This window comes from Crocodylus siamensis, chromosome 1 (assembly GCF_052110815.1).
Source record: "Crocodylus siamensis isolate JL-2025a chromosome 1, ASM5211081v1, whole genome shotgun sequence".
Lineage (NCBI taxonomy): Eukaryota > Metazoa > Chordata > Crocodylia > Crocodylidae > Crocodylus > Crocodylus siamensis.
Window position 1 is genome coordinate 4,829,158 of NC_143395.1, and position 17,582 is coordinate 4,846,739.

Here is a 17,582-nt window from a genome sequence, read left to right on the forward strand (position 1 = left end):
AGATGTAGGCCCAGCCTCACATTATGTGTGCTGCCATAAGTGGCACAAAGCACATTTCAATACAAACTCATGCAGTCCCACATGACATAGGAGCCAGGATATGGGATAAAGCTGGCACAGCTGGGTTGATGTCGCCAGGCCTGTCCCTGTTACTGCACAGGGTGTCAGAGACTGTCATAGGATACAGTGTTGGCATTGCTGCTTATGTCCTGAGTAGCACCAATGTCATTGGGGCTGTTCTATAGCGTCAGCAATGAGAAAATCATTGCCTTTCCCTGGAAAAGTAATTACTCACATAATTCTCTTTAAACACGAAGCTTCATAAAGTCGAGGATTTTATTTACTTACCAGAATCCTTCGGACTCAGCTCACCATGTTGGTCACTCCCTGACCTCTCTCAAGATTGGTTTTATGAACTTTCAAACGAGAATTTGTTTGAGTAATCACCTTTCCAAGAAGTCTGCTTCGAGATTTTTTTGTTGTTAATCTCAAGGGACTGGCTAGTTAATACAGCTTTGGCATAAGAGATCTTTTATTGCCTTGAGTTTTGCTTTGAAAGAAAAAAAAAGAGGCCTAGAAACTAGCAAAGGAGGTCAGCGCATTTTTAAATATGCCTGCTAGTTCGCTGCTCTGACCCTTTTGCCATTTAAAGGTGATTTGAGATTGATTTGAAGGAAATGAATGTTTCTCGCTGCCTAAGCGCAGTTAACAGCACAGAGGACTTCACTGCTGTATAGACTCTCAGAGAGCAAATGCCTGTGGATCGAGGGTGGCATTAGAGGCAAACAGGTATCTGCAGCTGTACGATGTCCTCCAGAGAAATAGCCTCTTTCCAATTTCAGCAGCAAAGGCGATAGATGGATATCATCTTTCCACTCTGCTCGCAAACTACTCTAGTGGCTTTGACACTCATCTGTAAAATGGGGAGGGAACAATCCCCCCCCCCCCCGCCCCCTCCCAAGTGTTCCAGGCCCGAAGGTAACTTCTCGGAGCCCATCTGTCCAATCCTGTGTGTGCCATGCCCGAAGGAAGGTTTTTCATCCCATCTGTCCAATTCTACCACACCCTAAAGAAATCCTGACACAAGATAGATAATGAGACAGTTTAGTAAACAAAGTTAATCGATGTGGACATCAGCACTCAGCATCGCCCAAATAGCAGCCTAAGACGGACGCCATCTGATCCAAACCCCAGCATCCTCCCTGCGGGGCAGCGGCTCAGTGCTCTTGCAGCCATTGTTGGCTAAATCGCCTTGCTCCCGGTCTGCAGAATGGCAAGCTGAGGCGTGAGGTGGCTAAAGGACCTGTCCGGGCCATCTCAATGACCCATGGCAGAGTCAAAAATAAGACCCACTGCTTGTATTTCCTAGTTCTCCACTCTGTGTCGTGATTCTTAGTTTTCGGTTGGCACCACTGAGAACGCAGGTCCTCATAGCAGCGAGAAGGAGGGTTAAAGCACAGGACTGATAGCACATAGGAGCACTGGACTAGAAGGGACCTGTTGCATCATTGAGTCCAGTCATTGTATAGGCAGTAATAGATTTCAAGCCAAGAGAAATGTTCATTGCAATAAAATTCAAGGCTGGACAATTTCTGGCGGTAAGTCTTTGAGAGAGCTGATTTTCTTTTCTTTTCTTTTGGCCAAAATTGTGGTTGGGGAAAGGTACTGTAGATGAATCAGCTCTTGGCTCCCAGGTCTTAACACCCTTTTGACATTGAAGGCCTTCCTGTCATTTTGCCTGCTTACACAGTTTGTAACTCATTGGTCATTTTGTTTTCTGGGTCTTCCTCTTTACCTGGTTGACAAGGGAGGATAACCTGTTATAGCTCTTGGCCATGGAGGGTAGCCTTTTAGCTTAAGTCCCTGAGACAATGATTAGCATTGCAATGGCATTTCAGGAACGCTATAGTCATGTTCCAGAATATTTTTGTCTTACAAAATAGAGAATGAGCCACATTTTCATAGATTCATAGAAGTTCGGGGCTGGAAGGGACCTGACAGCTGACAGATAGGGAAAGCGAGGCTCAGTGAAGTTAACTGACTCGCTAAAGGTCACTAGCAAGTCAGTGGCAGACAAAAACACCCAGAAAATATTGACCTTAACCTCTCAGCAGATTTAACTAGGCTTCACTTTGGGCTCAATACCCCACATTCAGAGTTGACATGCAACCCCTCTTGAATTACAACTGATTCAAATGTCTGTAATATTCCCTTGCTAAGCAAAGCCACTAATTCCCCCGCCCCCATGTCTGATTAGGAGGTGTTGAAATGCTGATGCCATTTGCACCAGCGTCAGCTCATCAGACTTATTTCTGTTTCCTTTCAGCATCCAGCTGTTCTTTGCCGGCAGACTATTTTTGCCTGTCACAACAAAGTAAACTGGAACAACGCCCCTGCACTCACCGATTATCCAGATAGACTTTTTTAGTCTCAAACTTGTCATATATTGTTTTAGATATCTGGTGAGGGCTGCTTGTCAGTCTTGTTCTTTTATTCCAGGCAAGACGCCTGAGGTCATCATTAGTTCATGACTTGATTGTCTGGAGATGAAGCACCAGACATTGCTGAAGTCTCTATCATTGCTTTCAGCATGAGAGCTGCGTGGCACTGACTTGCCTGCTTTTTCTATGAATGGGAAATTTCAGAAGCAGTAAGCTCCCCCCATCTTGTCTTCTCAGTTGGCAGGTCATAAGAGATTTGTGAGATGACCACATCATTGTGCAGGGTAGTGCCTGACCTGAGGGGCACTCAGTGCACCTGATAGATATGTGACAGCTCTGTAGCATAGCCCGGCGTCTCCAAGCTCTCCTGTTTCTCCATCATGTGGATCACAGTTTGATGGGAAGATTGTTTCATGGGCCCCACCTCCCATCACATTGGAAGTTGTACAACATCCCTGTGATAGTGTGATAACTAACTATGGCAAGGCAAAGGAACATACCTCCTACAGGCTCAGTGGTGCCAGCTTGACTAGCACCATGACTGAAAGGGAGCTAGGGCAATGATCATTGCATGAACATGGGTCGGCAGCGCAATACTGTAGCCAGCCAAGCAAAGAGTACGCTGGCATGCATCAACCGATGCATCTCCAGCAAGACCAAGGAGGTGATTCTTCTGCTTTATTCAGCATCGGTGAGACCACAGCTGGAGGACTGCGTCCAGTTCTGGGCACCGCACTTTAACAAGGACGTGGACAGGCTTGAGAGAGTCCAAAGAAGAGCCACCCGTATGATCAGAGACTTGCACAGCCAGCCGTCCGAGGAAAGGCTGAGGGATCTGGGACTCTTCAGCCTCAAGGAAAAAAGGCTGAGAAGGGACCTGGTAGCAGCTTACCACTATAACAGGGGCTCGGTGAACAACTGGTCACCAGGGCACCCTTGGGGAAAATCAGGAGTAATGGCCACAAACTCCTGGAAGACCATTTCAGACTCAACATTAGGAAAAACTTTACCGCTAGGGTGTCCATATTGTGGACTTATCCCCCTGCAGGGCAGTGCAGTCGCCTACCTTGGAAATCTTCACGAGGAGACTGGACGGTCACTTCACTGGGGTCACCCGGCCCCAGTTGTCTTTCCTGCTTGGTGCAGGGGGATGGACCCAGTGATCTTACAAGGTCCCTTCCAGTCTATGAATCTATGAATATCAAGACATTTTTAATTGTCATGAATGTGATGAGCATTTTGTTCCATTTGAAAAAAGATGTTTATGGCACCGTCTGCTTTAGTCAATCAGTTCTCACCAACTTCTGTTTGGTCCTTGTTCTCCCCTTGGGGTATACCCTACCTATCTCATTTCCATCTCTTGGGGTATACCCTACCTATCTCATTTCCATCTCTTGGACAGCCAGCAGCTCCACTCTTGCTGTGGCTCAAGGTCATGGCAGCAGCCCTGGGTTTCAGCTACTTCTTTCATGTGGCAAAACCCGCTAGTGGAGGAAGATGGCTTGGTCGTCCTCCTCCTTTAAAGGTGCTTTTACAGGCATCTAGATCCACAGTGAAGAGCCCCTGACAAACCAGCAGGAAAAGAGGAATGGTCCATGCCATCTGATGAGCTGATTACCAGCAAATGTCCCACCGACCCCTCGTTGCCTGTAAACCATAGACGCGGCGGGGAGTCAGCCTAGTCAAATCCCCAAAGGCTTGCATTCAGGTAATGAAAACTGACACCAGAGTTGCTTCAGTTCACACAGTAAAATATATTTGCCAGTGAGAAAATCCATGAAGAAAAATCAGAAGCACGGAGATTGTTTCCTATTTACAACAGCTGTCCTGGAGAACCAGACTGCGAAAGCAGAGGTGGTGGGGAAAGGAAACACCCGGCATCCTGCGAAAGACTTGAACGGCTTTGTTATGAAGGGAAAACAAAAATAACGTGAGGCACAACATCTGGAAGCAAACTGGGATCTGAAAACAATGGAAAAAAAATAAACTGCTGGAACACAATGACAAAATTCGGTTCAGGCTGCAATCTGGAAAGGAACAAATTTCAGGTACAAAAAGAGATTACTCTGAGCAGGGTAGAAAATAGACTGTCATGTCCTAATCCCTCTCATGTAATGGGCACGGTGTATGGTGGATCTCTGTCCTCACTGGTGAATTGAGGTGTTGGGATCTGCTATGGCCTTTGAGCTTAGCTTGGCCATTCATAACGCAGGCCTGCCACTTGCCGTCCTTGCTGCTGCTGACCTTTATTGCTATGGCATCCGAGTCTAAAATTCAGTCACATGTAAAATGAAACCATGAGTGTAGTTGACTGGTGTTTGGCTCCTTTTTTTTTTTTCAGTAGACCCTCCTTTGCAGGCATTGAGGCTCCAGTTCACCTGCTGTGACACTAGGAGTGATCTACAGGAGTAACCTGACACATGTGAATAGAGCTGGGCAAACTATAACATCCTTTTCTCTGAAGGAAATTGTCCTTTTTTATTTTTTATTTTTTTTCATCTGGAAAGTCAAACCTGATTTTTTTTTTAATTTTATGGGAGAAGTTTATCAAAAAAGTTCTCTTTGGGGAGAAGCAAAGTAGAACCTGGCAGCTTGCTGCAGAGTGCACAGGAACCTTTCCGGTGGTAGCTATGAAGCTGGCATTACTGTGTTCCCAAATGGAAAATTTTGGTTTTCCCTTGAAAAATGTTGGTTTTACAAAAGGGTTTCTTTTCCCATTGGACTCCCTCTGCTGGAAAATTCCTTATTAGCTCACCCGGTGAGCAGCCCTATTGAGTGAATCCATACCTTTAATCCTTAGCGCTGCAGTCTGGCAGCTCACTGTGAAAACATTCACAAAACAGATCTCACCAAGTTGATAAAAAGACAGTGCCAGGTAATCCATTGATTCATGGTTATGAAATCCAAAAAAGACAGTTTTATAATTTCATAGTTTCATAGATTTCATAGACATTAGGGCTGGAAGGGACCTCGGAAGATCATTGAGTCCAGCCCCCGCCTGAAGAGCAGGAAGCCAGCTGGGGTCATAGGATCCCAGCAAGGTAATCATCCATAAGTTGCTAGGGGCTGGGGGGGACCTTACAGATCATCAGGCCCAGCCCCCGCTGCACTTGGATCAGATGACCCCAGCAAGATGATCAGCAAGTTGTGATCATCCAGTCTGACTTCTTGTATAAAACAGGATTGCCCTGAATTAATTTCTGTTGGAATGAGCAAATATCTTTTGGAAAAATATCCAGTCTGGATTTTAAAAATTGCCAGTGATGAAAAATCCATAATAATCCTTGGGAATTAATTACCCTGACAGTTAAAAATTTGCACTGTCTTGCTAGTCTGATTTTCCTAGCCAACCATTGCACAGAATCATAGAAGATGAGTGTTGGAAGGGACCTTCCGAGGTCATCTAATCCAACCTGCTGCTCAAAGCAGGACCATCCAGCTATATTATCCCAACCAAGGCTATCTACCTGGGTCTTAAAAGCCTCAAAGGAGGGAGGTCCCACAACCTCTCTGGGTAACCTGTTCCAGTGCACTGCTACCCTCCTAGTGAGAAAGCTTTTCTTGATATCCTACCTAAACTTTCCTTGCTGCAACTTGAGCCCATTGCTCCTTGTCCTGTCATCTGCCACCACTGAGAACAGCCCAGCTCCATCCTCTTTGCAATCCCCTGCAGGGAGTTGAAGGCTGCTATTACCCTCCCCCCACAAAAATCAGGCTTCTTTTCCCCAGAATAAATAGGCCCGGTTCCCTCAGCCTTTCCTTATAAATCACGTGCCCCAGGCCCCTAATCATCATTTTGTTTTGTTTTGTTACTCTCTGCTGGACTCTCTCCAGCATCTCTCTAGCATTTTATCTGCTAAACTGAAGAAACCTCTATGATCAAAGTGTTCTCCTTTATAAAGATATTTACTACGTGATCACATCACACCTTAACCTTTTCTTTAATAAACTAAAAAGATCTGGTTCCTGGCATTTCTCCCTTCCCAGTGTTAATCATCACTCTAGTTTTCCTATGAGCCCCCAGCCGATTATCAACATCCTTTGTGAATTTTTGGCACCAGAACTGGTTACAGTATTGCTGTGATATAACCTTTTCTGCCTAGTTCTTCTTTTCTTCTGCGTTTGCTCTGAAGTTCTAGATCCTACCGTGGTCAGACCAAGAGGACTCTAGTTGCTGGAGTCCCTTTACTCTCCTTCCTTAAATATATGCGTTACATTTGTCATGCTCCAATCATATGGTAGCAGCCCAGACACTGATAGAGTTATTAAAGATAATAGCAATTGGAGCTGTAATAGGGTGAACCCATTCCAAATGCTGGAATAGCCTAGTCTGGTCACCCCAACTTGGGCTATGGAGCCCTTTGACCAAGATTCTCCACTTATTAAGCATTTGAGTAGACCTTATTGCTTAAGAGAGATTTTGTTCCACTCTGTTTGGTTCCCTGGAAATCCATCAATACATATAATTTTCTAACATCTCAACATCTTACCCTTAAGACCGAGTCCCCAAAAAAGTAGCAAAAAGGAGGACGACCTGTCCACTTCTTGCACTGACTGCTTTTAGGGACTTGAGTAGAGCAGAATGGGATCTCATGTAGGTGCCAAAGTTCACCTACATGTCTAATAGGTGGATCTGCCCTTGATGTATTGCTTTCAGATTGGCTGGGGCAATTTTGTTTCCGGACCTTCATTCCTCTTAGATATCTTGCCTTTGCTTCCATATTCCAGCATATCACCCTGCGTGAAAACTGAGGCAAAGTACTCCATGATTTTTGGGGACATGCCTAGACTGTTTTTCATCTCTACTCTATTGTCTCTTCAGAGTGGTCCCACTTCTTCTTTCCTTAGAATTTTTTCCCCACTTATATAGTAGAAGAACGCTTTGCTATTTATTTTAATTTCTTTTGCAAGGTCTAACTTGGGTTGACTCTTGGCAATTCTCACTCGATCCCCACCCTACCTGATCTCTAATATTTACCCTTCTTTGCTGATCAGTTTTGTTTTTTTTTCTGCATTGGTTTTAGGCATAGGCAGATCTGGGAATGGGATCACACCCTTCCCTGGCAAAATAGACACAGTCAAGTCTCGGAGTTCACTGACTTGTCAACACAGACCCAGAAATGACACGGTAGCACCCCGGGGTACCTCCCCCCCCACCCACCACATTGCTTGGGACTGAATTCAGAGGCAGGAGAAAAGTGGGGTGAGCAGCAGCATCCCCCCCTGGATCCACCCATGATTATAAGCTCTATCTTAGTATTCTTCCAGATTATTAATAAAAGTTTTAGTTTTTGGGTCCACAAACAAGTTGTTAACTAGTATAAGCTTAAATTGTGTCAGCATGCCCAAGGTGCTCAGCGCATGTTCAGGCGCATGTTTTAACCCAAGTGCAGCCCAAAGTTAGGTTACCTTCCTGTTAAGGTCTCAGTCTAAAAGATTAGCTGCCTTGTTGTGAGGTCACACCCTGGCTGACCTTGTTCACATATGACTGGAACCCAGAGTGATGCCTGTTGGACCCCATTTGCAAAAATGATCATCGTTCACACTTACACCTGCATTTCAGGATCTATCAGCTAGCTAGTTAGGCACATGTTGAGTTTGGTTTGCTGTAGTTTCTAAATCAAAACATCGTTTAGTACTATCTCCAGTGCCTTACTGAAATTTTAGGGCTTTGATTTAAGGCAGCTTAAGGAGCTCTTCTTAAGCCCTAGATTGTCCACACATTAAGACACTTAAACTAGTTTTAAGCACCCTTTAGGCATCTAAACATTACGCCACTCCAGGGCAGGTTTATCTCTGATCCACGTTACCTACCTCATCCACAAATGTGTGGCCACTCCCCAGATGTAAACCACCCAAGTTTCAATCTTCCAGTATCCCAGGATGCAGTGTCCCCTCGCCCTCCCCTTCTGTCCTGTGTGGACGGCTCAGAGCTGTAGTTCCTAGTCAGGCCCTTGCTCATCAGCTTCCAGTGACAAGTCACAACTCTGGGGTGGGGACAGCCAGAGAAAGTTTTTAGCCTGAACATGTAACTATTTTAATTTTAACTATTTTTTATATTCTTTTTATAAAATACTTTTTTTTGGACTATTCAGACTAACACCAATCACCATTTGAGAAGCTTAACATGCAATGTGCAATAAGACCCTTAGTATACTCCTCTAACCAAATTTGTAAGCTTAGTGGGAAAAGATACAAAACTAGTTTGATGGGGTTTTTGCCCTAAACCCATGTTGATGGTCATTAGTTATGTCATATTCTCTTATTTCTTTTTTCTATGGTGTCTTGCATCAGCCATTCCATTCGATGCCCAGGACTGATGTTAGACCAGCAGATGGGCTGTCATTTTTGTCATTGTTCAATAATGGGCACAATGCGAGGTTTCTTTCTGCCTTTTGGAATTTCCTCTGCTGCTCCAAGACTTATTGAGCATAACAGTAATAGTACAGTCAGCTCCTGGACCATCTTTTTAAAAAGTCTTGAATGCAGTCCCACTGACTCCAAAATGTCTGATTTTAGTGCTGGCTGCTGAATGAGAAGTGCTTAGTTGTCGGGCTGCGGTATGACTATTTGTTCTACATTTTCCCAGCGAAAAAACATCTATTAAATACTTCTGCTGCTTCTTTTGCAGCAGAATACTGTCCTTTGGCTCTCAACTCTGCTGGCCATAGATGTTTCCTGCGTCCTTTTGCTTCCTTTGCCTTTTTTTTTAAACTTACCTTCTCATTTGTATGTTTTACCATTATCTCTCCCTTCATCCATTGGCTTTTTATTTGCATCTTCCACTTCTTGTTTTTATAGCTGCCATTGCTTCACCTCCAATCCAGGGTGCATTTTAACAAATGAAATTGTCCCTAAGCATTGCTCATATAGTTTTTCTTGATTCTGAAAACTTGTGAGAGTTTTAAAAGATTATAGTTCTTTCCCTTTTTAAACTTTCTTTTCAAATTCAAACTTGATTTCATTTATTAGGGTTCTTATTTTCAAGCTTTTCCCCATAACCATTAATGCTAGAAATATGTTGTTTTGTTGTTTTTTTTTAAATTAAAGATGGGATATTATTATTTTTATGCAATTCTTTTTACTAGACCCACATGCACACGCACACACATGCGTGCACACACTCACATGCAAGCACACTGGTTTATGAAAAAAAAGAAGGTAATTTAATTTTTTTGTTAATACCAGTAAAAAAGCTGGTAAAAAAAAAACTGTAAAAAAAAAAGAGTATCAAAAACTATAAGCCTCAAACTCCATGGGGTATGGCTAGGGTCAGGAAGAGTTCATAATGGGTGAGCTGTAACATCACTATGCTCCCAAAAGGTATGTGTAGAGGGGCGGGGGGTCTTCAGTATACTCTAGAAAACCACCCAAAAGAGTAAGGATGAGTTGGAAGACGAGGGCTGAGAAATAAAGCTTAAGGTGCAGATCACTAGCTTTCTCATCTGTTGTCCGTCTGTTGTCCTTTCCGAAATGTATCTTCGGTCGCAGTCCAATCCCTAGGGGCAGGTGTTCACACCACAGTTATCACCAGTCTCAGCAGAGAGGCCAGGGACTGAATGGATGATGAAGGAGCCAATTTGTCCCCTGCCTCTAAAGGAAGAACCTCAGTATGCAGATGAGCTGCCTTAGCTGGAAAGGCTGTGGAAATATTGCAGTGCCTGTCCTATTGATGCTTCGGGGACTTTGATAGATACATAAGGGACTTAAATCTCCAGTGATATCAATCTGGCCTTTTAGGAAACATTGCAGTTTCTTATTTAGTTTAATTGATTTTAATTTAAAAGAGTCTTAAAGAATAATGTTTCTTTGGGATACAAAATCAGCTATCTCACTAGTTTTCTCTGTGTGGATATTCCAAGATGGTAATTTTTATATATTAAAGGGACATAGCATGCTGGCTAATTTTATAGTTCTATAGATCTATCTATCTATCTATCTAGAGATAGATATTTATCTATATACAGATACATATATATATATATAGAGAGAGAGAGAGAGATCTATAGATGTATATAGATAGATAGATACTGATATATCTATATTGATATATAGATATCTATATATACAGTATATCTATATATCTATATATCTATCTATATAGATCTCTCTCTCTCTCTCTCTCTCTCTATATATATATATATATAATTCTACATCTGCTGCAGTTTTGTGTTGCATAATTTATTTCATCTCTAATTTTAAAGGAACACTGAACTCTTTTACTGGACTCTGTATACATTTCTCTAGGGCAAAAACTGTCCTACTTTTTCCTCCCTCGTATCTGTTTAGTGCTAGGCCATTTTCTTCTGAAACTGTAAACTACCCTTGGTGAAATAAATGAAGTCACAGTTGGAATACAGTTTACTGTACAGACTTATCACCGCAAGATAAGAGCGACATGACACACACCAAAACTTTCTTAGTATTTTTCCTCTCTTCTGCTCTATTAACATCTTTCTGTTAGCTTGGAAGAATACTCATTGCAGAATTGGTGCCATTACATCCAAACAGCAAGGATAGGGACAGAAGTGACTAGAGGAGAAGGGTAATTCAGTGGTTAGTGTATTAGCTTGTGACTGGCTATTAGCACTCTGATTTCTTGGGCAGCTGAGGGCAAATCTCCCGGGACTGAGGGCAAATCTCCACAAAAGGGACTGGAGTGTTCCCGTGCCTGGCCACCTAGTGAAATCACAACCGAGGCTCCCTAGATTGTGTGGCGCATGCTGGGCACCTGGGCAGAAGCTAGCAAAGTCAGCAGGAGTCACCTACTTCAGCCAAGAGAAGATAAAATGGCACTGCCAAATGGAAGCAGATCAGGTATGGTGGGATGCATCCCACCACACCCGATCCTCTTTCTTGGGCAAAACACACCTCACACATTGTCAGCAGCCTGACGCAGGACAACAGGCAAAGTGTTCCCTTTGCTTGGGGAGTCCACCCTCGCTGTCCCTTGCCTCCTTGCCAGGTATTTCTGGGCTCCTGTGCTGCCCTGTGCCTGCTTGTTGGGACCCACACCAACCTGTGCTTCGTGCAAAGGCACAGGGCAGTGTGGGACAGTGTGGAGGTGCTAGGTGGTGCAGGAACCAGCGAATACCTGGCATCCCATGCCGCCGTGTGAAGCACAGGTTGGCAGAGATCCCAGGGCATGACTCAGTAATCAGGGAAAGCCAGGCAGATGTCCCAAGAGCTTGAGGGGCCCCAATGCTGCCCAGAAATTTCCAGGGTGCACAGGATCAGGCCCCTCGAGCCCCTGCCATAAGCAGATACATGGCTGCTGCAATAAAGCAGCAAAGATTATTAGTATCTTCTGTCCTGGCCATAAATTTGGACATTTATGGTGTGACAAAAGGTAGGGACAACTTTGTTTTTGCTTTGTGCTTCTCTAAAAATGTTTATGGAGGTGCAAAGGTGACCTCTGTTTTCATCCTACAAACATACACACCCATTGTCCAGCTTTAAGTACCTGTAGGGTACTTAGATAACACTTTTCTTCCCAGGTCTAATTTGAATTACTGGTAAATGTCATTAAGACTGTACACTCTGTGCTGTTTTGATGCAAGTCAAAGCCCCGGACAGTTAAACCCAGGATAAACCGATGTCTGTCCTTAGCCTTTCTGATTTCTGATTCTTAGCCTTTCTGATTTCTACAAATATGTACTGAACCTGGAGGTACGCAGTACCTCCACCTCCTCTTTGTCTAAAAGTTGCACACCCGAAACTCTTGTATTTAGGGTCTTGCTGAATCTGATTCAGTAAGTGGGAGAGGTGAAAACACAGTACACATAGCCTGACTCCTGGTTGTAGTCACAAGACTTTGCCATCATCATCCCCTGGATGTGCTTTATTATCATAGTATGAACTCTTCTTGCTTAATTGATACAGTACTGCTTGGGAGATGAGCCACAAAGCTTTCTTTGTAGTTTGTCATGTGTATCATAGATTTTGCAAAGCTGGATGTAAACTGATTTGAAAACAATATTTGTATACTTATTTAAATAGGATAATATTTGCAGGCTCTAATATTTTGCTGCTTTCCATCCAATTTTATCCCTGTGTTTGTTTAATTGGATCTCAGTGCAGAATCTCTCTGTCACTATAGGATAATGAGGGCTGGTAAGTGTTTCTCACTTATTTCTATACAGTATCAATATATGTATTTGCATGACATATTTTTTAACGTTGTCAGCATCCCATTACTTCATCTGTCCTACTTTTGAGGACCTGTAACTTAGCAAGTGGTTGTGACCCAGAAAACAAGTCTATTTTATAGCCTTTATTCCACAAAATGCTTCAGTGGGTATGTCTATACATGCAATTAATTCAAAGCAATAAACTCTGGTGCATATTGTGTTGGAGTTTATTGCTCCTGGGTGTGCCATTTGAACATGTGCGTGGGACTTTAGCATGTTGAGCTAGGTTGGATCAGCCCCAGCTGGCAGGGGATCTGGCGGGGTCAGCCTGCCAACCTGGGACTTTTTCGACCCGGCTCAACGTGCTTTGGAGGGGATGGCTGGGGCATGAAGGTCTCCAGTGTGGGAGCTAGCTGGCAGGTAACCCCCACACTGAAGCACCCTCATACTCCAGCTAGACCCATCAGCATCTATATGTGCATTGCAGCTCATTAAAATGCTGTCATAGGATCATATTTATGTTGACAAATACTAACCAATAGTGCTGTTTATTAGTTTCCTGCGGCCTAATAGGGCTACACATGTGGATGCAGAGACTATGGCAGAACAAATTAGGCAGCTCTGCAGTAAATGCCCTGTGTAGAAATGCCCTGTATGTGCTTAATCCCAGTGAAGTCCATGTGATGTTAAGTATGTGCTTAAAAGCTTTGCTGAACAAAGGTGCAAATAAACATATCCTTACATTTAAGCACCTGTGTAAAACTTGTAGTTAGTAGGAACTTAAACTACTAAACTCAAGTTCCCCAGATCCATAGATCATAAAGCCAGAATTTACTCTGTGATTATCTATTCGATAGGGCTTGTCTGAATTCCTTCCTCTGTGAACTGAACATATCTTTTAGAAAAAAGATCTACACCTTCTGATAAGTACCTTCTTCACCAAAAAAATGGACAGTTGTGGGTTTTTTCTTCTTTTTTTTTTGCAGGTACTTTTCATCATCCCCTAGAAAGAGGACTAAACCTGCTCATCTTTCTTCGAGCATCTGATGGAATTTATTGTGATCGGTTGGATGGAATAAATGTCTACCCAGGCACTATTGGTATGCTTTTTCTTGGGGACAAAAAAACCCCCGTGTTCAATGGAACAGTCAAATTTACAGCTATTCAGCCCAGTACTACGTAGGGTCACTATAACCTATTTGTGGAAGAGTTTTGACAAGGCTATCAGCAAATGTAATAATTGCATTGCTATCAGATGATACTGACTCAAAATATTTCAGTTTGTTGAACTGACCTGGACCATTTGTTTTGAGTGAGTTCCATATAAGACTACATTCTTCCATGGTGGCAACATGGCCTTGTGGGTATTGTAGTTCCAGTGCCTGATATGCATATTTTCTTCAGTTTCCTTAGCTGAACTATGTGTCCCATGATGCGATTCGGTCTTCCCCCGACAAAGCAGCATGGTAGATCATGGGAATCATGTGACTGAGGATCATAGAGTGATAGAAAGTGAGGGTTGAAGGGACCTCAGGAGGTCACATCTAGTCCAACCCTCTGCTCAAAGCAGGACCAGCTCCAACTACAGCATCCCACCCAGGGCCTTGTTGAGCTGGGGCTTAAAAACCTCCAAGGGTGGAGGGTCCGCCACCTCTCTAGGTAACCTGTTCCAGATGCATCCAAGGAGAGGTAATCTGGAGAGGGGTGTTAATCCATGGGGAAATGGAAGTGTACTTCCAGGCACCAGAACTGCAACCCCAAAGAGACAATGTGTCACCATAGGGAAATGCAATTTAATGATGATTTGGCTCAGTGTTTAACTATAATATGGGAGCAATTCTGTTACCCCTTCTGGGTAGGCATAAGCCATCTTTAGAGAGAATAAAGACCTTAAATGCTGGAGGGTACAAGTGAGAGAGGAACAGTGACAAAAAACCTTGGTCATACCCTGTTGGCTCTCCCTTTCAGCATCCACTCCTTGCCACTGTGTGACACAGGATACCAGGCAAGATGGACCTATGGATGGTCTCATCCAGTAAATGGCAGTTCTTACATTTTATAGAAAGAATCACCCTCTCAAGATGTGCAGATAGCTCCTTAATCCTATAATGGGAACACTTACATGCCAGAGGAGGTAACAGAACTGCTCCTACACGTTAATCAGGTAACAGGGTTGGCTGCACTGTGGTTGTCCACAGAGCAAAACAGTGGGCAGTTCAACAAATTGGAAAAAAAAAATCAGTGCAGGAACTTGAACATGTTTCATTTTAACAGGAAATTGAATCAGTGCAGGAACACAAACATGTTTCATTTTAACAGCCAAACATTATGACGTTTCCAAACTGAATGTTTTACAACATTTCTTAATGTGAAAAGTTTCAATATTTCAACCCTTGGTCTTGATTTTAGAACTGTAATTTTTTTTTCAAATCCACTTTGGCATTTCACTACATAGCTCTATGATTTAAATTATTGGGAGTTTCATTGTAAGTCTCCCACTAATCATCTAGATCTAGCTTACCAGGTGAGTCTGCGGCTGCCCATTAATGCGCTTTTGCTACTGTGCATTAAATTTGGTATCTCTGGGCACTTTTATACATACTCTGAGGGCAGGGGACATGGTGCTTTAATTAGAGCGGCCCTGAGAGTTGCTTTAATCAAAGCACCGCTGTGTCTCACATATCAGCATTCTTATGCTTAAAAATGCCAGTTGTGCTTGAACTAAAGCTCATTCAATAAGATTTAGTTCAAGCACAACCACTGCCATTTTTATGCATGGGGACACTGATACATGAGATTCAGGAAGCTGCTGGAGCATGGCAATGAACTCTGCATGCCAATCATGGCAATCAATTAATCAAGTCTGGAATTCAGTCTCGTCAGAGCAGCTGCCGTGCTCGTGTATAGCTGCCCTCTAATGTGAGGTACTAAGTAAATGTGCATTAGGCTGCCCTAATGTGCAGTAGTGAAAGCAGCTGCTTTTTTAGTGATGCTTGATGTGCTGTAAGCTAATTTTACTGCACGTTGGCGTATTAGCACGGTTTTTGCCATGACACTCTACTGCACAGTAAAATATGCTACTGTGCATTAAAGCGCACATGTAAATGCGCCAACTGTGGGGTCAACCTTTCCTGTCAAACTGAAATGAATATTCATTTGCTATTCTCACAGGATCAGTCCAGATGAAAAACATGCAGAAATGTTCAAAAGTCTTTTGAAAAGAGAAGACTCAAAAATGGCTCTTCATTAAGGCACAAGTTTTTTATGTTCACTGGTCTTATGTTTTCCTTTGTTCCAGGGGTTTATGGGAAGGTCCAGATTCACAGTGCTTATCCTAAGAAATCCTGGACACATCTTGGAGCTGACATTGCTCCTGGGAATGAAAGGTGAGGGTGTTCCTCAAAGTGAGTAATTTGGTGTTCTTTGGTTGGTGAGGGGTTTTTTTTGGTTTTGTTTTTTTATAATGTATTGTCACATACAGATTTTAAAACTAAAACAAAGGCCTCAGTGTGATGGACAGTGTACAGACCATAGTTCCTTAACACAAACAAGAAAATGAAAAACCCCAGGGTTTTAACTTTTTTATTCATTTCAGTCCATAATGAAACATTAAGTAGTCACTGAAGCAACAACTGTCTCTGCAGGGTGGTGGTGAAAGCACTTTCTGGTGGTATGCAGGATCATAGGAAAGTAGGGCTGAAAGGGACCTCATAACTTCATCGAGTTCAGCCCTCTGCTCAAGGCAGGGTCATCCCTGACTACACCATCCCAGCCAAATGTCTGTTTAACTTGTTCTCAAAAACTTCCAGAAATGGAGATCCCACACCACAGGAGGCCCAGGTTTAAAGCTCCTGTTTTAAATGACTCTGCAGACATTGAATCCTAGATCCTACATCAGTGTGCTACTCATGGGACAATTAGCTATGCTAAGGATGCATATCTCCCTTTGGAAGTTTTATTCTGGACTGGAGAAGTCTTCTTTATGACGTTCTCATTGAAACTTATATATGGCCACAACATATGTCCATGCAAATTGGCATTTTTTTTTCAATAGAAAAAAAAGAAAAGGTTCATTGAAAATGTTTTAACTGCTGCAGTTCAAACACATAGGGTAATAAAAAAATTCATAACTGAAGTAGATATGAGAGATCACAGCTTGGAGAAAGAAATTTATTTCATTTTAGGAAAGGAAAGCTGAGTCTCAAGGAGAGTAGGTAGCTTTCCCAAGGTCACATAACAGAACTGTAACAAAGACCTTAGATCTACCAAGTCCCAGGCTACTACTCTAACCATAAGGATCACCCCATTTTTTATATAATTTTCTCTAATTCTTCTTTCTTGAATGGAAAGCTGTTCAATAAAGACTAATGTAGTATCTCAAATGTGGTCATTTATAAAAAGGATGCTTGATAGGCAAGAAGTCATGATGTATGTGCTGACATCACTTATAGTGCAGGGAGGGAGGTCCCTCTACTGATGGCCAAGACACAGGTCTCATTAACTAATGTGGAGACACCAGAAGGAAAGAAACCCCTATAGAGAATGGCACTGAGAAAGAACTGGAGAACATCTCATTTCCTTCTACGATCAGGTGACCTATCACCTGGACCAGGAAGAAGAGATTCATGTCATATATCTTGACTTCAGAAAAGCCTTCGATCTTGCATCCCATGATCACCTCTTGACAAAACTGGCCAATTGTGGCCTTGGGTCCACCATGATCCGCTGGCTGGGAAATTGGCTCTGTGGTGGTTGATAGAAGTCAATTGTCATGGTACCTTGTGACCAGTGGGGTCCCTCAAGGCTCTGTCCTGGGACCCATACTGTTCAACATCTTCATTAATGATGTGGACATTGGAGTCAGGAGTGGACTGCCCAAGTTCACCAATGACACCAAACTTTGGGGCAAAGCATCCATGCCAGAAGACAGGCAAATGATCCAGGCTGACCTGGACAGGCTCAGCAAATAGGCAGACGAGAACTTGATGGTGTTTAACACCGAAAAAATGCA

At 43.1% G+C, this 17,582-nt stretch overlaps 1 protein-coding gene across 1 annotated transcript in view; it reads left to right on the forward strand.

Annotated features, from left to right (window-relative positions):
* PKHD1 (PKHD1 ciliary IPT domain containing fibrocystin/polyductin) overlaps nt 1-17,582 on the forward strand; it is a 407,856-nt gene that overhangs the window by 256,158 nt on the left and 134,116 nt on the right. Inside the window, exons 53-54 of the mRNA XM_090030582.1 lie at nt 13,558-13,671; nt 15,870-15,957. Coding sequence (XP_089886708.1) covers nt 13,558-13,671; nt 15,870-15,957 — 202 coding nt within the window. The remainder of the gene's footprint in view (nt 1-13,557; nt 13,672-15,869; nt 15,958-17,582) is intronic.